At 44.2% G+C, this 17,705-nt stretch overlaps 1 protein-coding gene, 2 long non-coding RNA genes and 1 pseudogene across 3 annotated transcripts; all 4 read right to left on the bottom strand.

The window, feature by feature from the left end:
* Nucleotides 1–15,253, bottom strand: part of LOC146756166 (obscurin-like) — a 265,736-nt pseudogene extending 250,483 nt beyond the window's left edge.
* On the bottom strand, nucleotides 457–1,211 carry LOC146756169 (rho GTPase-activating protein 32-like). Its single transcript, XM_085525012.1, has 3 exons — nucleotides 1,142–1,211; nucleotides 876–957; nucleotides 457–605 (listed from the first exon to the last, which is right to left on the bottom strand). The coding sequence occupies exons 1-3, from the start codon at nucleotides 1,190–1,192 to the stop codon at nucleotides 457–459; spliced, it is 282 nt and encodes a 93-aa protein (XP_085381138.1). The 5' UTR covers nucleotides 1,193–1,211.
* On the bottom strand, nucleotides 1,378–2,928 carry LOC146756168 (uncharacterized). Its single transcript, XR_014937604.1, has 4 exons — nucleotides 2,477–2,928; nucleotides 2,036–2,104; nucleotides 1,837–1,908; nucleotides 1,378–1,490 (listed from the first exon to the last, which is right to left on the bottom strand). It is a non-coding gene; the product is annotated as an uncharacterized LOC146756168 (long non-coding RNA).
* LOC146756167 (uncharacterized) lies at nucleotides 3,095–6,506 on the bottom strand. Its single transcript, XR_014937605.1, has 3 exons — nucleotides 6,200–6,506; nucleotides 3,988–4,069; nucleotides 3,095–3,391 (listed from the first exon to the last, which is right to left on the bottom strand). It is a non-coding gene; the product is annotated as an uncharacterized LOC146756167 (long non-coding RNA).
* Nucleotides 15,254–17,705: the final 2,452 nt, after the last annotated feature.

Below are 17,705 nucleotides of genomic sequence, written 5' to 3'. Positions count from 1 at the left end.
TGGGAAAGACAGGGGTCAACTGAAGATGTCAGGCACAGGCTTGAATGCCAGAAGGATGTACAAGCCCACTGAAAGCATGAATTCTACCTGTGTTGCTGACAAGCAGTGATTTGAAAGCTGGATTTGCATGCTTACCTGCCAGGACCAAGACTTCAGCTTCAGAGGGCTCCCTGGCACTGCTCTGCAGTTGGCGTTTGGCCACAGGGGATGGTTTGCCCAGGCAGAAGCAGGAACGCCAACTGCAAGCTGCTGACTCTGCCCTCTTACTGGGAGAACTCATTCTGCAGAGAAAACAGAGCATGCTGTCAGTCGTGGTGCAGGGTGAGGGAAGAGCTGCACCGAACCCTTGCCAATAGTTGCCTGTTCCTGGCAATGCCTGGTTTCTGCTGAAACACAGCTTAGAAAAGCGCTCTGTTTCAAACAGCAGAGGATGCTTCCATTCCTACAGCTCAGCCCTCAAGTCCTGTTGGCTAAATACCTCTCAACGATGTCAAGCAGGGACATGGATCCCGAGAATGTTGGAGGCTCAGGCTGCTTCGCTCTCCTGGGGCAGGCCTTCAACAGGGAACGAAGGCAGGAGATGAACTTGCCCCGTTTCTTTGGCTCTGCGCAACAAAACAAAAAAACAAGTTCATTTCAGCCCTGGCTCGGTTGGACGAGGCCGAGTGCAACACATTCAACAGAACACGTAACAACAGAAAGCATGTTCCCAACAAAGACACGCAAGAACGGATTTTCCCCATCCCTGGAGGTGCCCAAGGAGCTTAATGCAGTTCTCTTTCTAAGCTTGCTCAACTCGGGCATTAATGAACCCCCTGAAAGCCACGTTCAGACCCCATTTTACTAACCCGCATTGTCAAATGTAAAATACGCACCTGGCTTTGGCAATGAATGTAGGATGGACACGGGCTGCTTTCCCCTGATGAGTTCCACGCACTCACCAGGGAAAAAACCAACCTGTAATAAGAACAAAAAGACAGGTGGGCATTAGCCCAAGCCCAGAGCCAAAGGGAAGGTCCTCTGACACCGACACAGGGCAACTGTTTGCATCCAGAAGCCATCCTGTGCAGGCAGAGCAGCTCCAACCGGAGATTCCCGACTCTACTGAAGCTGTGCTCTCTAGTCAAAAATGTGTGCCTACCTCAAAGCCACGCTTGCCTCTCCAAAAGGGGCTCATCTCCTTTGGTGGCATATCAACAATGCACACGATGTCTCCAACCTGCAAAAGATTGAAACATCAATCCCAGCTTCAGCACAGCTAAAACAAAAGCCTTCTTCTACGACACAAAATATGAGAGTATTCCCGAGGCGTTCACACTCTATACTAATTCTGTGCACAACAACAAGGAACGCCTGGAGCTGCTTACCTCCAGAGAGAGCTCATCCGGCCCCTGGGCGACGTGGCTCCTAATAACATGGGCTGCCGCAATCGCTGGTACGTTTAAAGATGACATAGCACGCACCAGCTGCGGCTCCCGCATGTTATCAGCCTGCAAAACAGAGCACAGGCCGTGGTCAGGAGATGAGGACAAACCAGGAGGATTTCAAGGTGAGGAGCACATCTGCAAAGAAAGCTGCAGCAAATGCGCTCCGTCCTTATCAGGAGCACTTCAGAAGGAGCTGCACGTCTCATCACAGTTATTTCCCTTTCTGGCGTGCATTGCCAGGCCATGCAAAGATGCATCTCTCTCTACCCAGACTAATCAGCAATGGCACTGGCACAGACAGGTGGCCAGGCCCTTTTTGGCCCATTCTTTCTTGCAGGAGAGTACACCTGCAGCTCCTTCTAATGGCTCAACACACGGAAAAAAGACCGGCCAGAGCTTCATACTGTACCTCCGTCGCCGCCAACTCAGGCTCTCGGCTGATCCCACTGCACGCAGCACCCATCACAGCAAGTGTGAACAGCTGGAACAGAGCAGAAACACACTTCTGTTTTCTCTATTCACACAGCACAGTATGGACAGACTTCTTCAGAGCTACCCGCGCATACCCTGCGGCAAAACCATGCGGGGGGACAAAACATGGCACGTACCTGGCAGTGAGATCACCTCAAGCTATCTGCAGCAGTTGTCGCTTTGCTCGGATGGAATGAGAGCAAAAGCTGCACCGAGGCAGTGGGCGGAGGGTGAGGAGAGGAGAGAGAAAGAGCAGGTCAGTGAGCAGGGCTAAGACATCCATGGAATAACACACACAGCACAACCGTCCCATCCACTTGCTGCAAGACATGCTGAGTCTCAGGCTACGTGATGCCTGTCCACCCAGCAACTTTACAATGCTTCCACTACTGAGCAAAGACAATGGAAGAAGCACGGGACAGGTGCCAACTTTACGGATACCCCCTTTGGAACGTGTGTACCAGGGGAAAATTATGTCTGATGGTCAAGAGTAAGCAATACGGTGCTGTGAGCTCCGACAGCCAGCAGTTCTCAACACCTCACTGCCCACCCATCCATCCCACGCCAGCTCAGCTTACCTACAAGCTGCTGCGCACGACGGTGAGAAGAAAAAGGCAATAAAGGCACTAACTAAAGGAACTAACTAAAGGCACTAACTAAAAATACTAACTAAAAGCACTAACTAAAGGCACTAACTAACGGCACTAACTAAAAATACTAACTAAAAGCACTAACTAAAGGCACTAACTAACGGCACTAACTAACAACACTAACTAACAACACTAACTAACAACATTAACTAACAACACTAACTAACAACACTAACTAACAACACTAACTAACAACACTAACTAACAACACTAACTAACAACACTAACTAACGGCACTAACGACACTAAACGCACAAGAACAACAAATCAAGCAACCACTCCGACCACTAGCTCACCCACAAAGGAACACAGAACGCACCGCTCCTCCCCTCATTCCAGACGCTTATGACATCACCAACGGCCAACAGCCTGGTCCACCATGACCCCCCATAAGGCGGGGAGCCAAGACCACGTGGTCACATCTGATTCCAACACGGCACCACAACATTCCAGGACTCAGTGTGGGCTTGGAATTCTATCCTGGTGTGGCAGCGCAATGGGAGGTGTTAGGGCACAGCTGAAGAGCTGACAGACAACGGACGTCTCCAAAGGAGGGTGCCAGATTAACTCTCAGCATTCTCTTGCGGGGCTCTTAGGAATGCTTCAAACCCATTTTCACTGCCTAGCTCATTTCTAGAAAGTCCAGTTGAGAAATGCTCACTTTGTCTGGGGAACGCCTCTATGCATCATGAATGAAAAAAAAAATAAAATGGGCACGCGACCCTATGAAACTTACCTCTCTGCTCTTGCTGTCAGCCAGACACCTCAGATGAGCATGACGTGTCCCTGCTCCTGAATGAAGATCCACCCAAGTCTGTGTTCCTCTCTGCTCCATCTCTGGGTCTAAAAGAAACACAGACAGAGATGATTACAAGATCCTTTGTGCAGATGAAAGCACAGAGTGCACACGAATTCTCTTTAGCAAGAACTACTACTTGAGAATGCATAGAATCCACACATAAATTTACTTTCTCTTTAACCCTTTTTCCTTTGTACATGATTCCACTATTTATACCCTCAATTAATGATTCATACTGCACATGATGTTATGATGTAGAATATTGACAGCAACAGCACAAAACTATGACAGAATCCACAGACAGTTTTTTGAGAGGTAGTATGAAAGATGAACAGAAAGGAAATAGATTCATTAAAATAACCTTGTTAATCCTCTCCCCGTCAAAAAAGGAAGACTTCTGGGCACTGTTACCAGCAGCTCCTAGAACACCTTGCACCACAAACTGCGGCACATACATTTTCTTCCCACAGGTCCCTCACCTCCCTCATTAGTGTCAGATTCACTCAGGTTAAAATACATGGATCAGAACAGCCATTCAGTTCTGCTTAGGCAGGATCCCACCGCCGGGATGTCTCCCAGTCCCATTCCCTGCTTTTCCCAGCACCAGTTGGGGAAAGGAACAGCAACTGACATCACCTACCCAGACTTCTGCAGGGCCTTCCATTTGGTCTCACATCACAGCGAGAAGCAGGAGAGCTCTCGTGGTACAAGAGAGTGGTGGGCTGGAGAAATAAAGGCTGCCTCTAAGATGGTGCTTCAAACAACATGTGGAACTGGACATGAGACATGAAAGACAGGGCTACATGCCCCAAAAGGGGGGAAGTTCCAGTTGCTGCAAGCCATCGAGGTAACCAATAGAGGGGCCCTGACTACAGCCTGGGCGGGGAAAGGGACAATAGAGTATACTGGGCTGTGTGGATTAGGTGGCCTGGCACATCTCAACCACAGAAATATAAAGCCTTGGTGGACACTGGCGCACAATGCACCCTAATGCCCTCAAGTCACCAAGGGACACAACCAATATAGATCCATGGAGTGACTGGGGGTTCCCAAGAATTGACTATGTTGGAGGCCGAAATAAGCCTCAATGGTAAAAACTGGCAAAAACACCCTACTGTGACTGGTCCAGAGGCTCCATGTATTTTGGGTATTGATGACCTTAGGATGAGATATTTTAAGGATCCCAAGGGCTATCGATGGGCCTTTGGGATAGCTGCTGTTAACACAAACTGTGTTAAGCAGCTGTCAGCTTTACCTGGTCTGTCAGATGATCCTTCTGCTGTGGGGTTGCTCCAGGTAAAAGATCAAGTGGTACCAATTGCCACCAAAGTGGTACAAGACAGCAGTTCCACACCAATAGGGACTCATTGCTCCTCATTCACAAGCTAATTCGCCAATTAGAGAATCAGGGATTGATTAGCAAAACTCACTCTCCTTTTAACAGCCCCATATGGCCAGTGCGTAAAGCCAATGGAGAATGGAGGCTGACGCTGGATTACCGTGGCCTGAATGAATTCACACCTCCATTGAGTGCTGCTGTACCAGACATGATAGAACTCCAGTATGAACTGGAGTCAAAAGAAGCAAGGTGGTTTGCCATCATTGACATTGCTAATGCCTACTTTTCCATCCCATTGGCTGCAAAATGTAGGTCACAGTTTGCTTTTACCTGGAGAGCTGTTCAGTATACCTGGAACTGTTTACCTCAAAGGTGGAAGCACAGCCCAACCATTTCCATTGGTTTATCCAAGCTGTCTTGGAACAGGGTAATGCTCCCGAACACTTGCAGTATATTGATGATATTGTCGTGTGGGGCCATACAGCAGCAGAGGTTTTCAAGAAAGGAAAACAGATAATCCAAATTCTTTTGCAAGCTGGTTTTGCCATTAAGCGCAGCAAGGTGAAGGGGCCTGCCCAGGAAATCCAGTTTTTAGGTGTAAAACGGCAAGATGGGCATCGACACATCCCAGCAGATGTGACTGACAAAATCACTGCTATGTCTCCGCCCACCAACAAGACAGAGACCCAATCTTTTCTGGGAGTAGTGGGCTTTTGGAGAATGCATGTCCCAAACTACAGCCACATAGTGAGCCCCCTCTATCAGGTAACGTGGAAGAAGAATAATTTCTCATGGGGTCCTAAGCAGCAGCAGGCTTTTGAGCAGATAAAACAAGAGATAGCCCATGCCGTGGCCTTGGGGCCAGTACGGATGGGACAGGATGTGAAAAACATAATCTACACTGCTGCTGGAGAAAAAGGTCCCACTTGGAGTTTGTGGCAAAGAGCTTCAGGAGAGACCCAAGGCCGACCCCTGGGATTTTGGAGTCGAGCATATAAAGGGTCTGAGGAGCACTATGCTTAAACTGAGAAGGAGATCTTAGCCGTGTATGAGGGGGTTCGGGCTGCTTCTGAAGTAGCTGGGACTGAGGTTCAGCTCCTTCTAGCACCTCGCTTGCCTGTGGCCCCCCTGTCACGAACACAGGTAAATTTTTGTTTAAACCGTGACAACTACCCAGAATGCTGCATCAGGGAATTTTTGCCTAGAACTTTAGAGAACTATTTTTAACTCAGAAAGGTCAGAGATAGAAAGTTCACACTGATTTCTGGGTCACCAGCCTCACCGTACATCAGCATTTTTGGTTTTTAAATGATACATAAAGTTCTCAATGGCACTGCTCTAGTTGGTAGTTCTTTCCCTTTCCATGCAGCTCGCTCTGTGCATGGCTTGTGAACCGCTATTCAGGCCAGACAGCTGCAGCCCCAAAGACCTGCCATAAATGTACAAATTCTACCAGGATAATGTCTTGGGAGTGGAGAAACAGGATGCGCAGTCATATGGCTCTCACACATACCTTGTACAACCAGCTTGGCTCTGGACTGGGCATCACCAATGTCACAGGTGTACACGTCACTGTCACTTTTCTCCAGATTTCTTATGCTCAGCTGCAGGTCTCGTCCTTTCTGTGCCATCTCGTATTTCCTGCCAGGCCTGAGCTCAGCAATGCCTTTCCTCCATATGACGGTGTATGAGCATTTCTCGCACTGAAATGAAAAAATTGTAGTTCCACTTTCTTCAGTTTTCAGATCTGAAAGTTCCTTGATAAAGTAATTAGGTTTTTCTGGAAGGAAAAGAGGGGGATGAGGGTGTGGGACAAAGGGATTTGTTACCCCAACAAGTCTCGAGCATACAGAGGTGTCCTGAATCTCCTTTGCCCTCACTTCTAGAACATCACATAGAGATGCAAAGAATCTAAGAAGTCCACAGAGTCCACCCATTTACATAGGCTTGATCATTCCAGAAGATATCTGGAAAGTTTAATACCATTATACATGCGCTGGTAGGATCTCATCTGATCAACTGCATATAGTTTAGATTACACATATTCAATATAGACTAATTCAGATTGCCATATTTTCTTGGCTCACTAACACCCAAGATCATAGAATCATAGAATGATCACAGAATCATAGAATGGCCTGGGTTGAAAAGGACCTCAAAGATCATCTAGTTTTAAAGCCCCTGCCAAGGGGTCACCAACCACCAGACCAGGCTGCCCAGATCCACATCACACTGGAGAATCATTCAGTTTCCAGATTATTTTAAGGAAAAGACTTTAATCCATCATATTTTCTGAAAACTAAGAACTGATCCCGCTCAAGGAAACAGAAGAGAAAAACATCACCCACAGGCTGCAGATATTTACCTCAACTTCTCTACATGCCATCCCCAGTGTGCTTTTCAACTCACCTTGCAGTAACCCTGCCTTTTGTTTCAGAGTCCTCTGTCTCACAGGTGTACTCCCTGCTGTCCTTGGCAGTAGAATCATGGATGATCAGAATGGCCCCAGTTCCCTCCTGCTGCAAGTCGTACTTCTGGCTTTTTCTGATTGCTTTGCCATCCTTGTACCACCTGATGTTCACATCTGTTTCGACAGCTCACAGCTTAGGCTGATGTCCTGCCCTGCTGCTGCTGTCGTATCCTCCAGCTGTTTTGAAACCTCAGTAGCTTTTTCTGGAAGAAAACATGCTTTTTGAGTAACATACACTTAGGGTAGGATGCCTCTCTCAAAATACACGCATCTACATGCTGGAGATAAGTTAGAGAGGCATTTGCAACAGAGGCCATCCTACAGCCAGCAGTAATCTGCAAAGTACAGACAATAGAATTCAAGGCACCATTTATTCTCTCTTAAATCTACCCCATTGAGGATGATGAACCATGTCTGAAAACTGCCTCTTTCTTCTCTCCACTCATCACACTGGGAGCCTCAGATGATGCTCTCAGATGCACATGTTCTAGATAGGAATTTGTTGTACAGCTAGATGATGTGAAGGCCATCCCTTCAGCTTATACTTAGAGGATATTTGCTCCCACAGTTCCCTCAACAGATCATTCCTGATTTACTGGTAATGGAACAAGCTGGAGTGAGATGCCCATTTCCAACACTACCCCAGTGCTTTGGGTAGTTCTCACATTTGTGTCAAATGGTTCCTCCTTTTACTTATTTTTAAGAGAAATTCTCAGTGCTTCAAGGTTCAAGTAGAAGGTTGCTATTCACTTTAACCATATTATGAGTTAGCTCTCACGACAATCTTATCAGAAGACAGTTGAAGGAATCAGACCCCAGAATCTCTCCCATCTCATTACCTTTCACAGACTGAGAGGCTTTGGAGGTTAGACCACGGGCAGTAAAAATGACTTCCCCAGCGTCAGTAGGAGTCACACTTTTGATAAGGAGAGTATATTTCCAACCCACGTTAGAAGCTTTAAATCGCCCACCGCTTTCCACTCTGCTTCCATTCAGTGTCCAGTTGAACTCATCAATGCTTTCATGGGACAGAATGCATTCAAAAGTACAATCTTCTCCCTCCTGGATTTCAGTGTTTTTCAGCCGTTTGCTAATGCCAATATTCAGCTCTGGAAGATAAGAGATAGGTTAGTATGAGATTTAGATGGAGAAAAGGCATTTGTGACTGACGTGAGTAGCAGGACTGGTGTTTTAACTCAGGATTTGCAGAACATGGCTGCGTTCCTCACTGATGTATTCTCTAAGACATTCTCCACTCAGAATTACCAGAAAGCTATAAAAAAAAAGAGACGTGAATCTCTTGTCTTTGCTCTGGAAGAACTACAAGGAGAGCAGCTCAGTCCATGGAGCACAATGAAGATTCAATGAGCTACAGAGGGAAAAACCTAACAGAGAGGACAACTCTAGGATGCTGCGTGAGAAAAAGGGTTTTGCCTATGACAAGAAATTAACTGTTTCTATTAGCTCTTTTCTTACCATCCTACCCCTACTGGTGTTCAAACCATTTCTCCATTTTAGGGATGTTTAGAAAGGAAACATTTCCAGGACATTCTTGACATGTCTGGTGATTTTCATGGCAAAAGGAGATACATTTACATCAAAAGCAATGGGAATTTTCCAGACATCACTGCGCTACATTGCAGTAATACACTTCTATTGTAGAAACTATTAAGGCTCGTGGGGGAATAGGTGTAAGACATAGTGACCACACTGAATGTGCTTTCAGCACTCCTTTACTTTCCACAGTACTTACCCTGAACGCTGACCTTTGACTTGGCAACATCAGTGCCAATATCACAGGTATAGAAACCTGCATCTGACTTCTCGAGGTCATGGAGAAGGAGACATAGGGTCTTCCCAGACTGTACCAGCTCATACTTGTTGCCAGAAGTGAGCACATCACCGTCCTTTTTCCTCACTGGTTTGACCTTCTCTTTAGAGACTTCACATTCCAATTTAATCACACCCCGCTCCTCACCAAAAACATCATCCAAGGACTTCATGAAGACAGCAGGCTTCTCTGCAATTAAACAGCCAAAACAGAACAACGTGATACAGAAGTTGAGACATTTCCAGTTGCTTTCAGCTTTTTAAGGAGAGATCAATAAAACTTTACCAGTACTGACAACACCAATATAGAACCTAAAGCGGTTTCATGTCTCTTGACAGAATGCGCTTTAAGGAATTCTGAACTAATCAGTAGGAGAATACAGGGAACAGGAGGGACAGCCTGCATTGCTGTGGGTGGGACTGATATCATATGAAGTTATTGGGATGCAGCTCTTCTAAAGCTGGAGAGCTGGCATTGCCCTCACATGGAGCAGAGCTCATACAGCAGGCCACAGGATTAAGAGGATAAGCTGCTGAACACTTTTGATTTTCCTCTTTTATTGACTCCTTTTATCTATCTTCTATTTCACACATCAGATGTTTATAATGGGGAAAAAACATCCACCAAATGCAAAGGAAAGGAGAAAGAGGAAATCCTTCAAACTCTGAGCGCATAGAATAAAAGAGCTTAATTGCTGGGGAGAGCAGATTAGAATCACAGTATCTTTAGAATTGGAAGAGACCCTTAAAGGCCATCTAGCCCAGCTCCCCTGCAATAAACAGGGACATTCACAGCTAGATCAGATTGTTCACAGCCTGGTCATTAGTCATCCCAGAGGCAAAACACACACTGAATGATCTCTCCCAGCAGTCATAAATCCTTGGGGCAACAGCATTGACACTGCATGTTACTGAAGCAGTAAAAGAAATTGCTCTTGTAACTCTCCTTGCGTTAAGTAAAACGATGATAAAAAGATGGAATGCTTTGGCAGGACACCAAAACCATCCTCCTTCGTTGATATCTGCTGCAATGGAACCTTCCACTGGAAGAAAGCCCCTGATGACTTGTCACCCCAGAGAGGTGAGCTTTAGAAGCAGGATTGCTGCACAATGGAATGAACTGTCGCTCCTTAGCATCTCTTGCATCCAGGAGGGCTGTGATCAGACCCACCTCTCACCTTCAGGCGCGCGCCTTCTGACACCTCGTCTGACTTCACTGTCACTGTGCCAGCATCCTCAGGCTTAACCTGCTTCATTGTCAGTGTGCAGCAATTGCCAGCGTTCTTGATTTCATTGTAATTGTTGGTGTAAAGGTGGTTGCCATTCAGGAACCATTCCACGTCCTCGTCATCATGGGACAGCTCGCAGGAGAAGACAGCAGAGCTCTCTTCTTCAATTTCCACATCCTGCAGGTGCTTCGTTACTTCTACATTGCGGGCTGTGGGGAAACAAGGTGAACTGTTACCACTGTTACTATAAAGCATACTGGGATGTGGTAGAATGGTTAGACTAGATGATCTTTGTGTAATCTTCTCAGTGAAGATTATACATTTATAAAGTTAGCAGGAGAGAACGGCAGAAATCAACCAAGAGAAGAGAAATCTGAGGTGAAATAGGACATGGAAGAGGCCACCCTCCCTGCTCATACCTTCAGCTGTCAGCGTGGCCTCAGTCTCTGCAATTCCCGCCTTGCACTTGTACACACCAGCATCATCGGGCTTCAGCATCAGAATCTTGAGCTCTGCTGAATGCTTATCCCTCTTGATCTTGTATTTCTCAGAGGGCTCGATGGGTGTGTGGCCCTTGAAACAGTTCACAACCTTTGAGAAGGCCTGAAGTCACAGGACAGGATGACAGAATGATGTTCCAAAGCTGTCTTGTCCTCCAACTTCCTGGTGATTTGTATATGGTAATCTGCAAAACAGGGGTGGAAGAGAAGAAAGGATGAGGACAATTGGAAGAAGAGGAAAGTCTCTTGTGTGTATTCCATCCCAATTAATTTCATCTTCACAATGGTTGTTTGAACCACTCTAAAGATAAAACAAACGATTGCCTATAGGGAATGCCATTGACTACATTTCTATAAAGTAATACTGTATATTATCTACCAAATGCAAGGTCCAGCTCTTGTTCTGTGCTTATTAAACTGCTCCCAGTTGAGGCTTTTATTCAAATAAGAGTGAGTTGAAAATATAACAAGTACTTTAGGATGTGAATGGAGACTCTTACGCTGCAACGGGAAAACAGCTGATAAAAAGCCTGGAAGTTTCTTTCAGATGAAATCAATGACAAACTGCATCAAATTTAGGTGCTACCAAACTTGAACTTGTCTACTTCAGAAATACAATTAATTTCACCTGATTTGACTTCTTTGGAATAGCCAAGGACAAAACCACAGCTCTTTAGATCTGAATAGTAAGCACATCACAACTATTCAAACACATATTTTACTGAGATGCAGCTGTCTCATTTAGTGTCCAACGACTTTGAACTGGAAATGGAGCAGACCCTCCAGACACACACACAATATTTCAACGACCCCAGTGAAGGAAGACTGTATGTTAATTAATTCTTCATCTTCATGATGTAAACCAAGCCAGGATATGTTACCTCTGACGAGCAGATTGGCTGTGGATTTGGATTTGACAATTGAGAACTGAATGGTGCCTGTCATATCAGTGGTGGTTTTCAGTATGGTCAGCCGGTGCATGGTGCCTTCTTGCTGCATAATCAAGTTTCTGCCAGCCTGTAAGACTTCCCCACGTAGATACCACTTGGGAAGTTTCACAGAAGGAATGGATATCTCGCATTCAAATTTGGCTTCTTCAGGCTCAGTCACATCCTCATCACACAGCTCCTTTACTAGATTAATGGATTGCTCTTTAAGAAGGATGGAACAAGAGAAAGCAGAGATTTAGAAGGAATGTAAAAAACCCTTACATTATCACCCTACTTACTCACGTCAGCATTACTGCACATGAACACTACACCTATCAGCTCAAAATGCCTTAAAACATCATTAAAAAAATAGTAGAAAGAAAGGAAAGTTGTTAAGAAGTCAGACAATAAGACTGACAACCTGAAGAGAGCCCAGATCTTCTGATTCCCAGTCCAACATCCAAATCAAACCATGACCTTCCCATCCCGATATCAAACTCCTCGCATTACAATGTGGAATAGAGGTTCAATGAAACACGGACATTGATAATTACTTTGGTTAAATACAGCAACTTAGCTCTGAACAACAAGTTTTCTCCTAGTAAAGGTCCCTGTAGCTCAAATGTAATGGCTCTACTTAGGATAAATTCATTTTCCAGGATGTTCTTGCCCTTATAATTGTAACAAGAAAAATATCGGTGGACTTTGGGAAAACAAAAAACCCTCTGAATTTAAATATTCATTTAATTTGCATTTTGTTTTCAAAGTAAGCGAGAATGGCTTTTGTATAAATCTATCTGCATTCCACTGCCTTTATTTTATTTTATTATTATTACTATTTTTACCTTCAACAAAGAAATGAGCACTGCTTTTATCATCAAAAACATCACAAGTGTATGTATCCTCATCTTCATAATTCGCATCGTTGATGATGAGTTTCTGATACACGCCATCGCTCAAAATTTCATATTTGTCACTGGGATGAATTTCAAGATCCTTTTTGTACCACTTCACTTTAGCATTGGCACGAGACACCTGGCACTCCAGGAATCCCCGATGCTTTTCAAGTGCAATCTTATCTTGCAGAGGCTTCACAGTTCTCTCAGGCAGCTCTAAAAAGAGGAAAACAAACAAACAAATATATGTGTGTATGTATGTATGTATGTATGTATATACACACATTATATATATACATACGTATATATACACATTATATATATACATATGTATATATATACATATGTATATTATCTATATATATATTGATCAATATATTTTATATATATATATATGTTATATATATATATAATGATCTGCACAGTTTCTGTGAGAGAGGCTAACTCAGTAGTGATAGTTCTTCTATGAATGATTACTTAGATGGTGACGCTTTGTTAAGCACTTGATCTAACGCACAGCAAATAAAGAGCTAATTAAAAGAAGACCTGTTATCCCTATTTCACCACTTGGATGGCTAAATTTCAGAGGTAAGGAGTAATTTTCTCAGCACTGTACAGCAGTGAAGTGGCAAAGCTGGGGACTGAACTCTTGAGTAGTGTGCTAACTCAAATGTCTCCCTTTTCTTCATCACACTTAACATCATATATATACCCTAACATTGTATATATTAAAAAAAAACAACCCTGTGCTCTTTTCCTGTGCCTAATACAACTCCTCCAATCTCTGTGCTCTGCCAGGAGGGACATGTCTAAATAGGGTGGCAGATACACGCAGGAGATAAATATTTCCACTTCCCTCAGCCAACACTGCTCTGAATTTCTATGGGACACGTCGTTGGATGAAAAGGCATTTGACAAAGAAGGAAAAGAAAAAGTTTAGTCTGCTGTGTCATTCTCTTGGTAGCCAGAATAACTAACCCTCGCCAGTGTTAGTTCAAAGAATAGGCAGATTTTATCTCCTGACATGAGCAGTAATTCAAAGAAGCTCGTATATGATCCTGTATCCTGCATATTCACTGCAGGCAGGCAAAGACATTATGAGATAAGGGAGATCTACACATCACTCGTTATGAACACCTCATAAAGATAAAACCACACACAAGGGGAGAGTTTATGAAGAGGACTACTCTTGGACTGCTTTCCAAGAGGCATCAATTAGTAACTCCCTTCGCTCATTTTTCACACTACTCTACAGTGTCCTCCTGAGCCCCCTTACTCCTGTTGCCAACTGCTGATGCAGGGAATCCTGAGGAACCAAGGATTCATAGTTGTTCCATCAGTAGTCCTTGGTCAGCTCTCCCTCCCTGCCCCTTCTGTTTTGATCCCACTAACCAAATTTTAGTTAGTCTGAAAAGAGGATGGAAACCTCCGCAGAAATTAGTTTCTAAATATCTTGCAATGGGCAGCTTGTAGGAGCCCCATCTCAATGCCCACAGCACAGGAGGCAGGACTGCTTAGCCCATGCACTAGTGCATTTACCAGCACAGATGTAAGCCCAGATCTATGCACACCAAATCCAGGCTCTCAGTTTGCACAAGGAGGCATCCATGGAGCTGAAGTATTAGGCAGATATTGTGGTGGGGCAGCAGTTATTGAGACGCCAGACAGAAAGGACACAGATAACGTGGCAACTCAGCTTTACCATTATGACTGATGATGGAACATCTAATTTCACTGCTCAAAAGAGAACTTACATATAACTGGAAAGAATGAAATTCACAGGGGAAACCACACACAGACACACACAAAAGCAATACAAAGGAGATGAAGGATGGTTCACATACTAGTGATTCACTCTGAGACGCGAGCAAATGAAAGAGTATCCCCAACCATTTGCCTCCTGAAATGCTAAATATATAAACTCGTTGCTGTGATAACTCCGCCAGACGTGAGTCATACACTGTAAAACCTTATGGGGTCAATCAGTTTAACTTCATAAATTCATTACACCAACAAAAACAGACCATCGTGTCCAGGCAGGTTCATTTCAGCTCTTCAAAGCTGTTGGTAAAACTGCCTGAGAGCTGAAATGCTTACCAGCAAAAGCTAAAAACTGTAAATCAAATGTAATAGGCTGGCTTTGTCTACTGTATAGAAATGATGTCTGAAAAAAAGAAAAGAAAAAAAAAAAAAAGAACCTAAACCAGAACAAATGGAATGGCTGCATAAAACAGCCAGTACTGAAACAGCAACCCAACCTGGTTGCAGAATGAGAGAGAAAATGAGAGTTCACCAAAGTCATGGGACAGGACAGATGTTCATGTTCATGCTAACACTGAACCCAAGTGTCCACATGAGGACAGCATCTAGTAGGAAATCAGAAAAAAGCATCCTTTCATACGTCCCTTAGGAAGGTGGCATCTACCAGGGCACAGCAGACCCGTGTGTTCAGTAACCAGTCTGATGCTTCAGAGCCTGGTGATGAGCTACAAACTGGGGTTTAACCAATGCAACACATGGAGGGAAAATCTGTCTTGAGCATAAAGAAGAAAGAGAAAGGTATCCAAAATGACTAACCAAGAAATGCCCAAACTGCCCATGAAGCATTTCTTCCTGTGGTGCAAAATACCACAATAGGATTTATTTGCTCTTTCAGTTAAACATAAAATGAACCTTTAGGGTAGCTGATGTCTTGTCTTAGGCTGCTCAGCATGTGGATGTTCCCTGATCTTCATATTCACACTTGTGAATAATGAGACTTCTCTTATTTCCCTGGGAAGTAATGCCCACTTTTTTACTTTGACAGAGCTCCTTCCCATCCTAGAAGGGAAAATATCAAGTCAGATCTCCATTAGTCCTTCCATCTCTGCACTGAGCAAAGGGAGCCTTCAGATCTATGCTTAATTCACCCACTCCCCTAGAATTAATGGAACTGTGCTTACTGGAACATATGCTGAAGCTTAAGCACAGTGCAGTGTTTTCAACATGTAGGAATGGCTATAGAACTTGCATAAATTCTGGCTGACCTATGACAGCTTAAAGCACTGCGGAGGACAGTTAACAAGCCCATTTGGACATCACCTTGAATAAATGACGTTATCCCCAAGTAAGGGAAGGAACAGCTGAGCACCGGGGAGGTACACAAAGGGCCAGAGCAAATTCTCACACAGTCAGGTGCAAAGAAAACTCAGATTTCACCCTAAAACCCAGTTCACAACAAGGCTACAAAATCCCGGCTGAGAATTTCTGTGTTAGAGTTGAAACTCAAGACTGTACTCCAACCAACAATATTTTGTGCAGCATGACCTGAGGAGTTCACAATAAACCCAAAACAAACTTCCATTTCTACTTGATAAATGAACTCAGGACATAATAACAAAGAGTGCTGATCTGGGCAAGTAAAAGAGCACAAAGAAAAGGGAGCAATGCAAAAGCTATCAAGCAAAAGCTCAGACTCGCATCCCTTGGAAGTGAAATTAAAGGCTCTCATTCATTTCCAGAGAAGTCAGAAAGGAAAATACCATTACATGCCATACCTTGAACCACTTGACGTCCACCTTGGGCCTGGACAGCTCACACTCAAATGTGACCTTGTCCTTCTGAATGACGCTAATGTCTGCAAATGGTCTGCTGATTTTCACAGGCAATTCTGAGAAGGAGAAAGAAGGATGTGGATTTAGTTGGGAATGAGGTCTCTAGGAGCATCTGGCGTAAGGAATAATGAAAGGCAGTGCCTACTCTCCATGCTTACTAGAACTTGTAATTAACAACAAAAAAAACTATTGTTTTGAGCACATTATCATTACTTGTGCAAGGGACAATAACGTTCCAGCAATCCTCTTGATATTTGAGGGATACTCTGGTGGTAATGGCCCAGTGCAAAACATTCTTTGCAGCTGGAAGGGAAGCTGGTTCTGCTGTTAAAGTAATCTGGGACAGGAGCAGATAATGACACCTTGCACCAACCAGTACCTGTCAAATTGAGCCTCCCCGATGAATGATTTGGACTAATTAAGCTTTTCCCTGATGAAAGCCTAGAAGTATATCACAAGAAGGACCAAGTTACCCATGACCTTTTATTTGTCTTACTCAAGCATCTCCTCCTGACCATAACTGACAATAAAATATTCAGCCAGACTACAGGTTTGAGCAGCTGAGTTGTTTCTAGGATCTCCTGTAATCTTAAGCTTGGAACACACACTTGTCTTTTGACTTAGTGTCTTTTATAGTGCACTAAAACAACAGGTTTTCACATGGCTATTCCTCATTTACCTTGCTCTGAACTCATTCTCAAACCATGCGGGATCAGTCCAGGGAGAAGGCGAGGAGAGAGGAAGGGAAAGGGGAAGTCTATGGTCCTCTAAAATCAGGCTTCTCAGCCTAAAGCTCAACAGCAAATAGCAGTCCACTTCCCCACATTGCTAGACTCCAAGCATTTAAAGAACATCAGCTGACCGCATTATGAGCTCTAACATAGCCAAAGGAATTCATATATTCAAATATTCTCTTCAGTGATGAGAAATATGGAGCATAACTTCAGACTTCTGCTGTTAAACTCTCACTTCTATCATAAACCAGGGTAAGAGTTCAATGCTGTTTTAGATGGAGGACTCATATTTTAAATAACTCATCTTGGATTCCCTACTACAATTAGCTAAATTCCAGTTTGGATCATGCTTCACCTTGGATCACTTAGGGCTTCAGCCACTTATTGGAACTAACTTAGTTTGTCTACAGAGAAGCTGTTTTCTATAGCAACAATAAGCTGTGATTGCTACTGGATGTCGGGAGAGCACAAATCCCACAGTTATCCTGTACCAACATCCTCTCCTTCCATCAGAACAGCAAGTTTTTAAACCAGACTCATGCAAGCTTGCATGACACACCTTGTGCAAAACTGTTGGCAGCCATCAGGACAGCCAGTTGCTTCCTGTATAGACACTGTTCCATCAGTTTTGGTTTTTTGTCTTGCTAGAACAACAGCCAGTGTCTGAAAACTCACACAACTGAAGCAACCACGCTGATATACCACAGTCACTGGAGGTGCTCAAGAGCCACGGGTATGTGGCACTGGGGATGTGGTTAGTAAGTCCAGTGAGGGTGGGCAGGGGTTGGACTCAGCTATCTCAGTGGTCTTTTCCAGCCTTGGGTGCAACTTGTAAGAG

Source organism: Coturnix japonica, chromosome 28 (assembly GCF_054131305.1).
Source record: "Coturnix japonica strain WE chromosome 28, WE-NBRP24, whole genome shotgun sequence".
NCBI classification, from domain to species: Eukaryota; Metazoa; Chordata; class Aves; order Galliformes; family Phasianidae; genus Coturnix; species Coturnix japonica.
This window is presented reverse-complemented; position numbering and strand designations above follow the sequence as displayed.

Bases quoted from the DNA above. Each gene is read 5' to 3' on its own strand.
- LOC146756169 (XM_085525012.1), bottom strand. From the start codon at position 1,192: ATGCCACCAAAGGAGATGAGCCCCTTTTGGAGAGGCAAGCGTGGCTTT. The intron at 958-1,141 runs GTAGGCACACAT...TTCTTATTACAG, and splicing joins GAGGCAAGCGTGGCTTTGAG to GTTGGTTTTTTCCCTGGTGA. The intron at 606-875 runs GTGCGTATTTTA...TTTGTTGCGCAG, and splicing joins ACATTCATTGCCAAAGCCAG to AGCCAAAGAAACGGGGCAAG.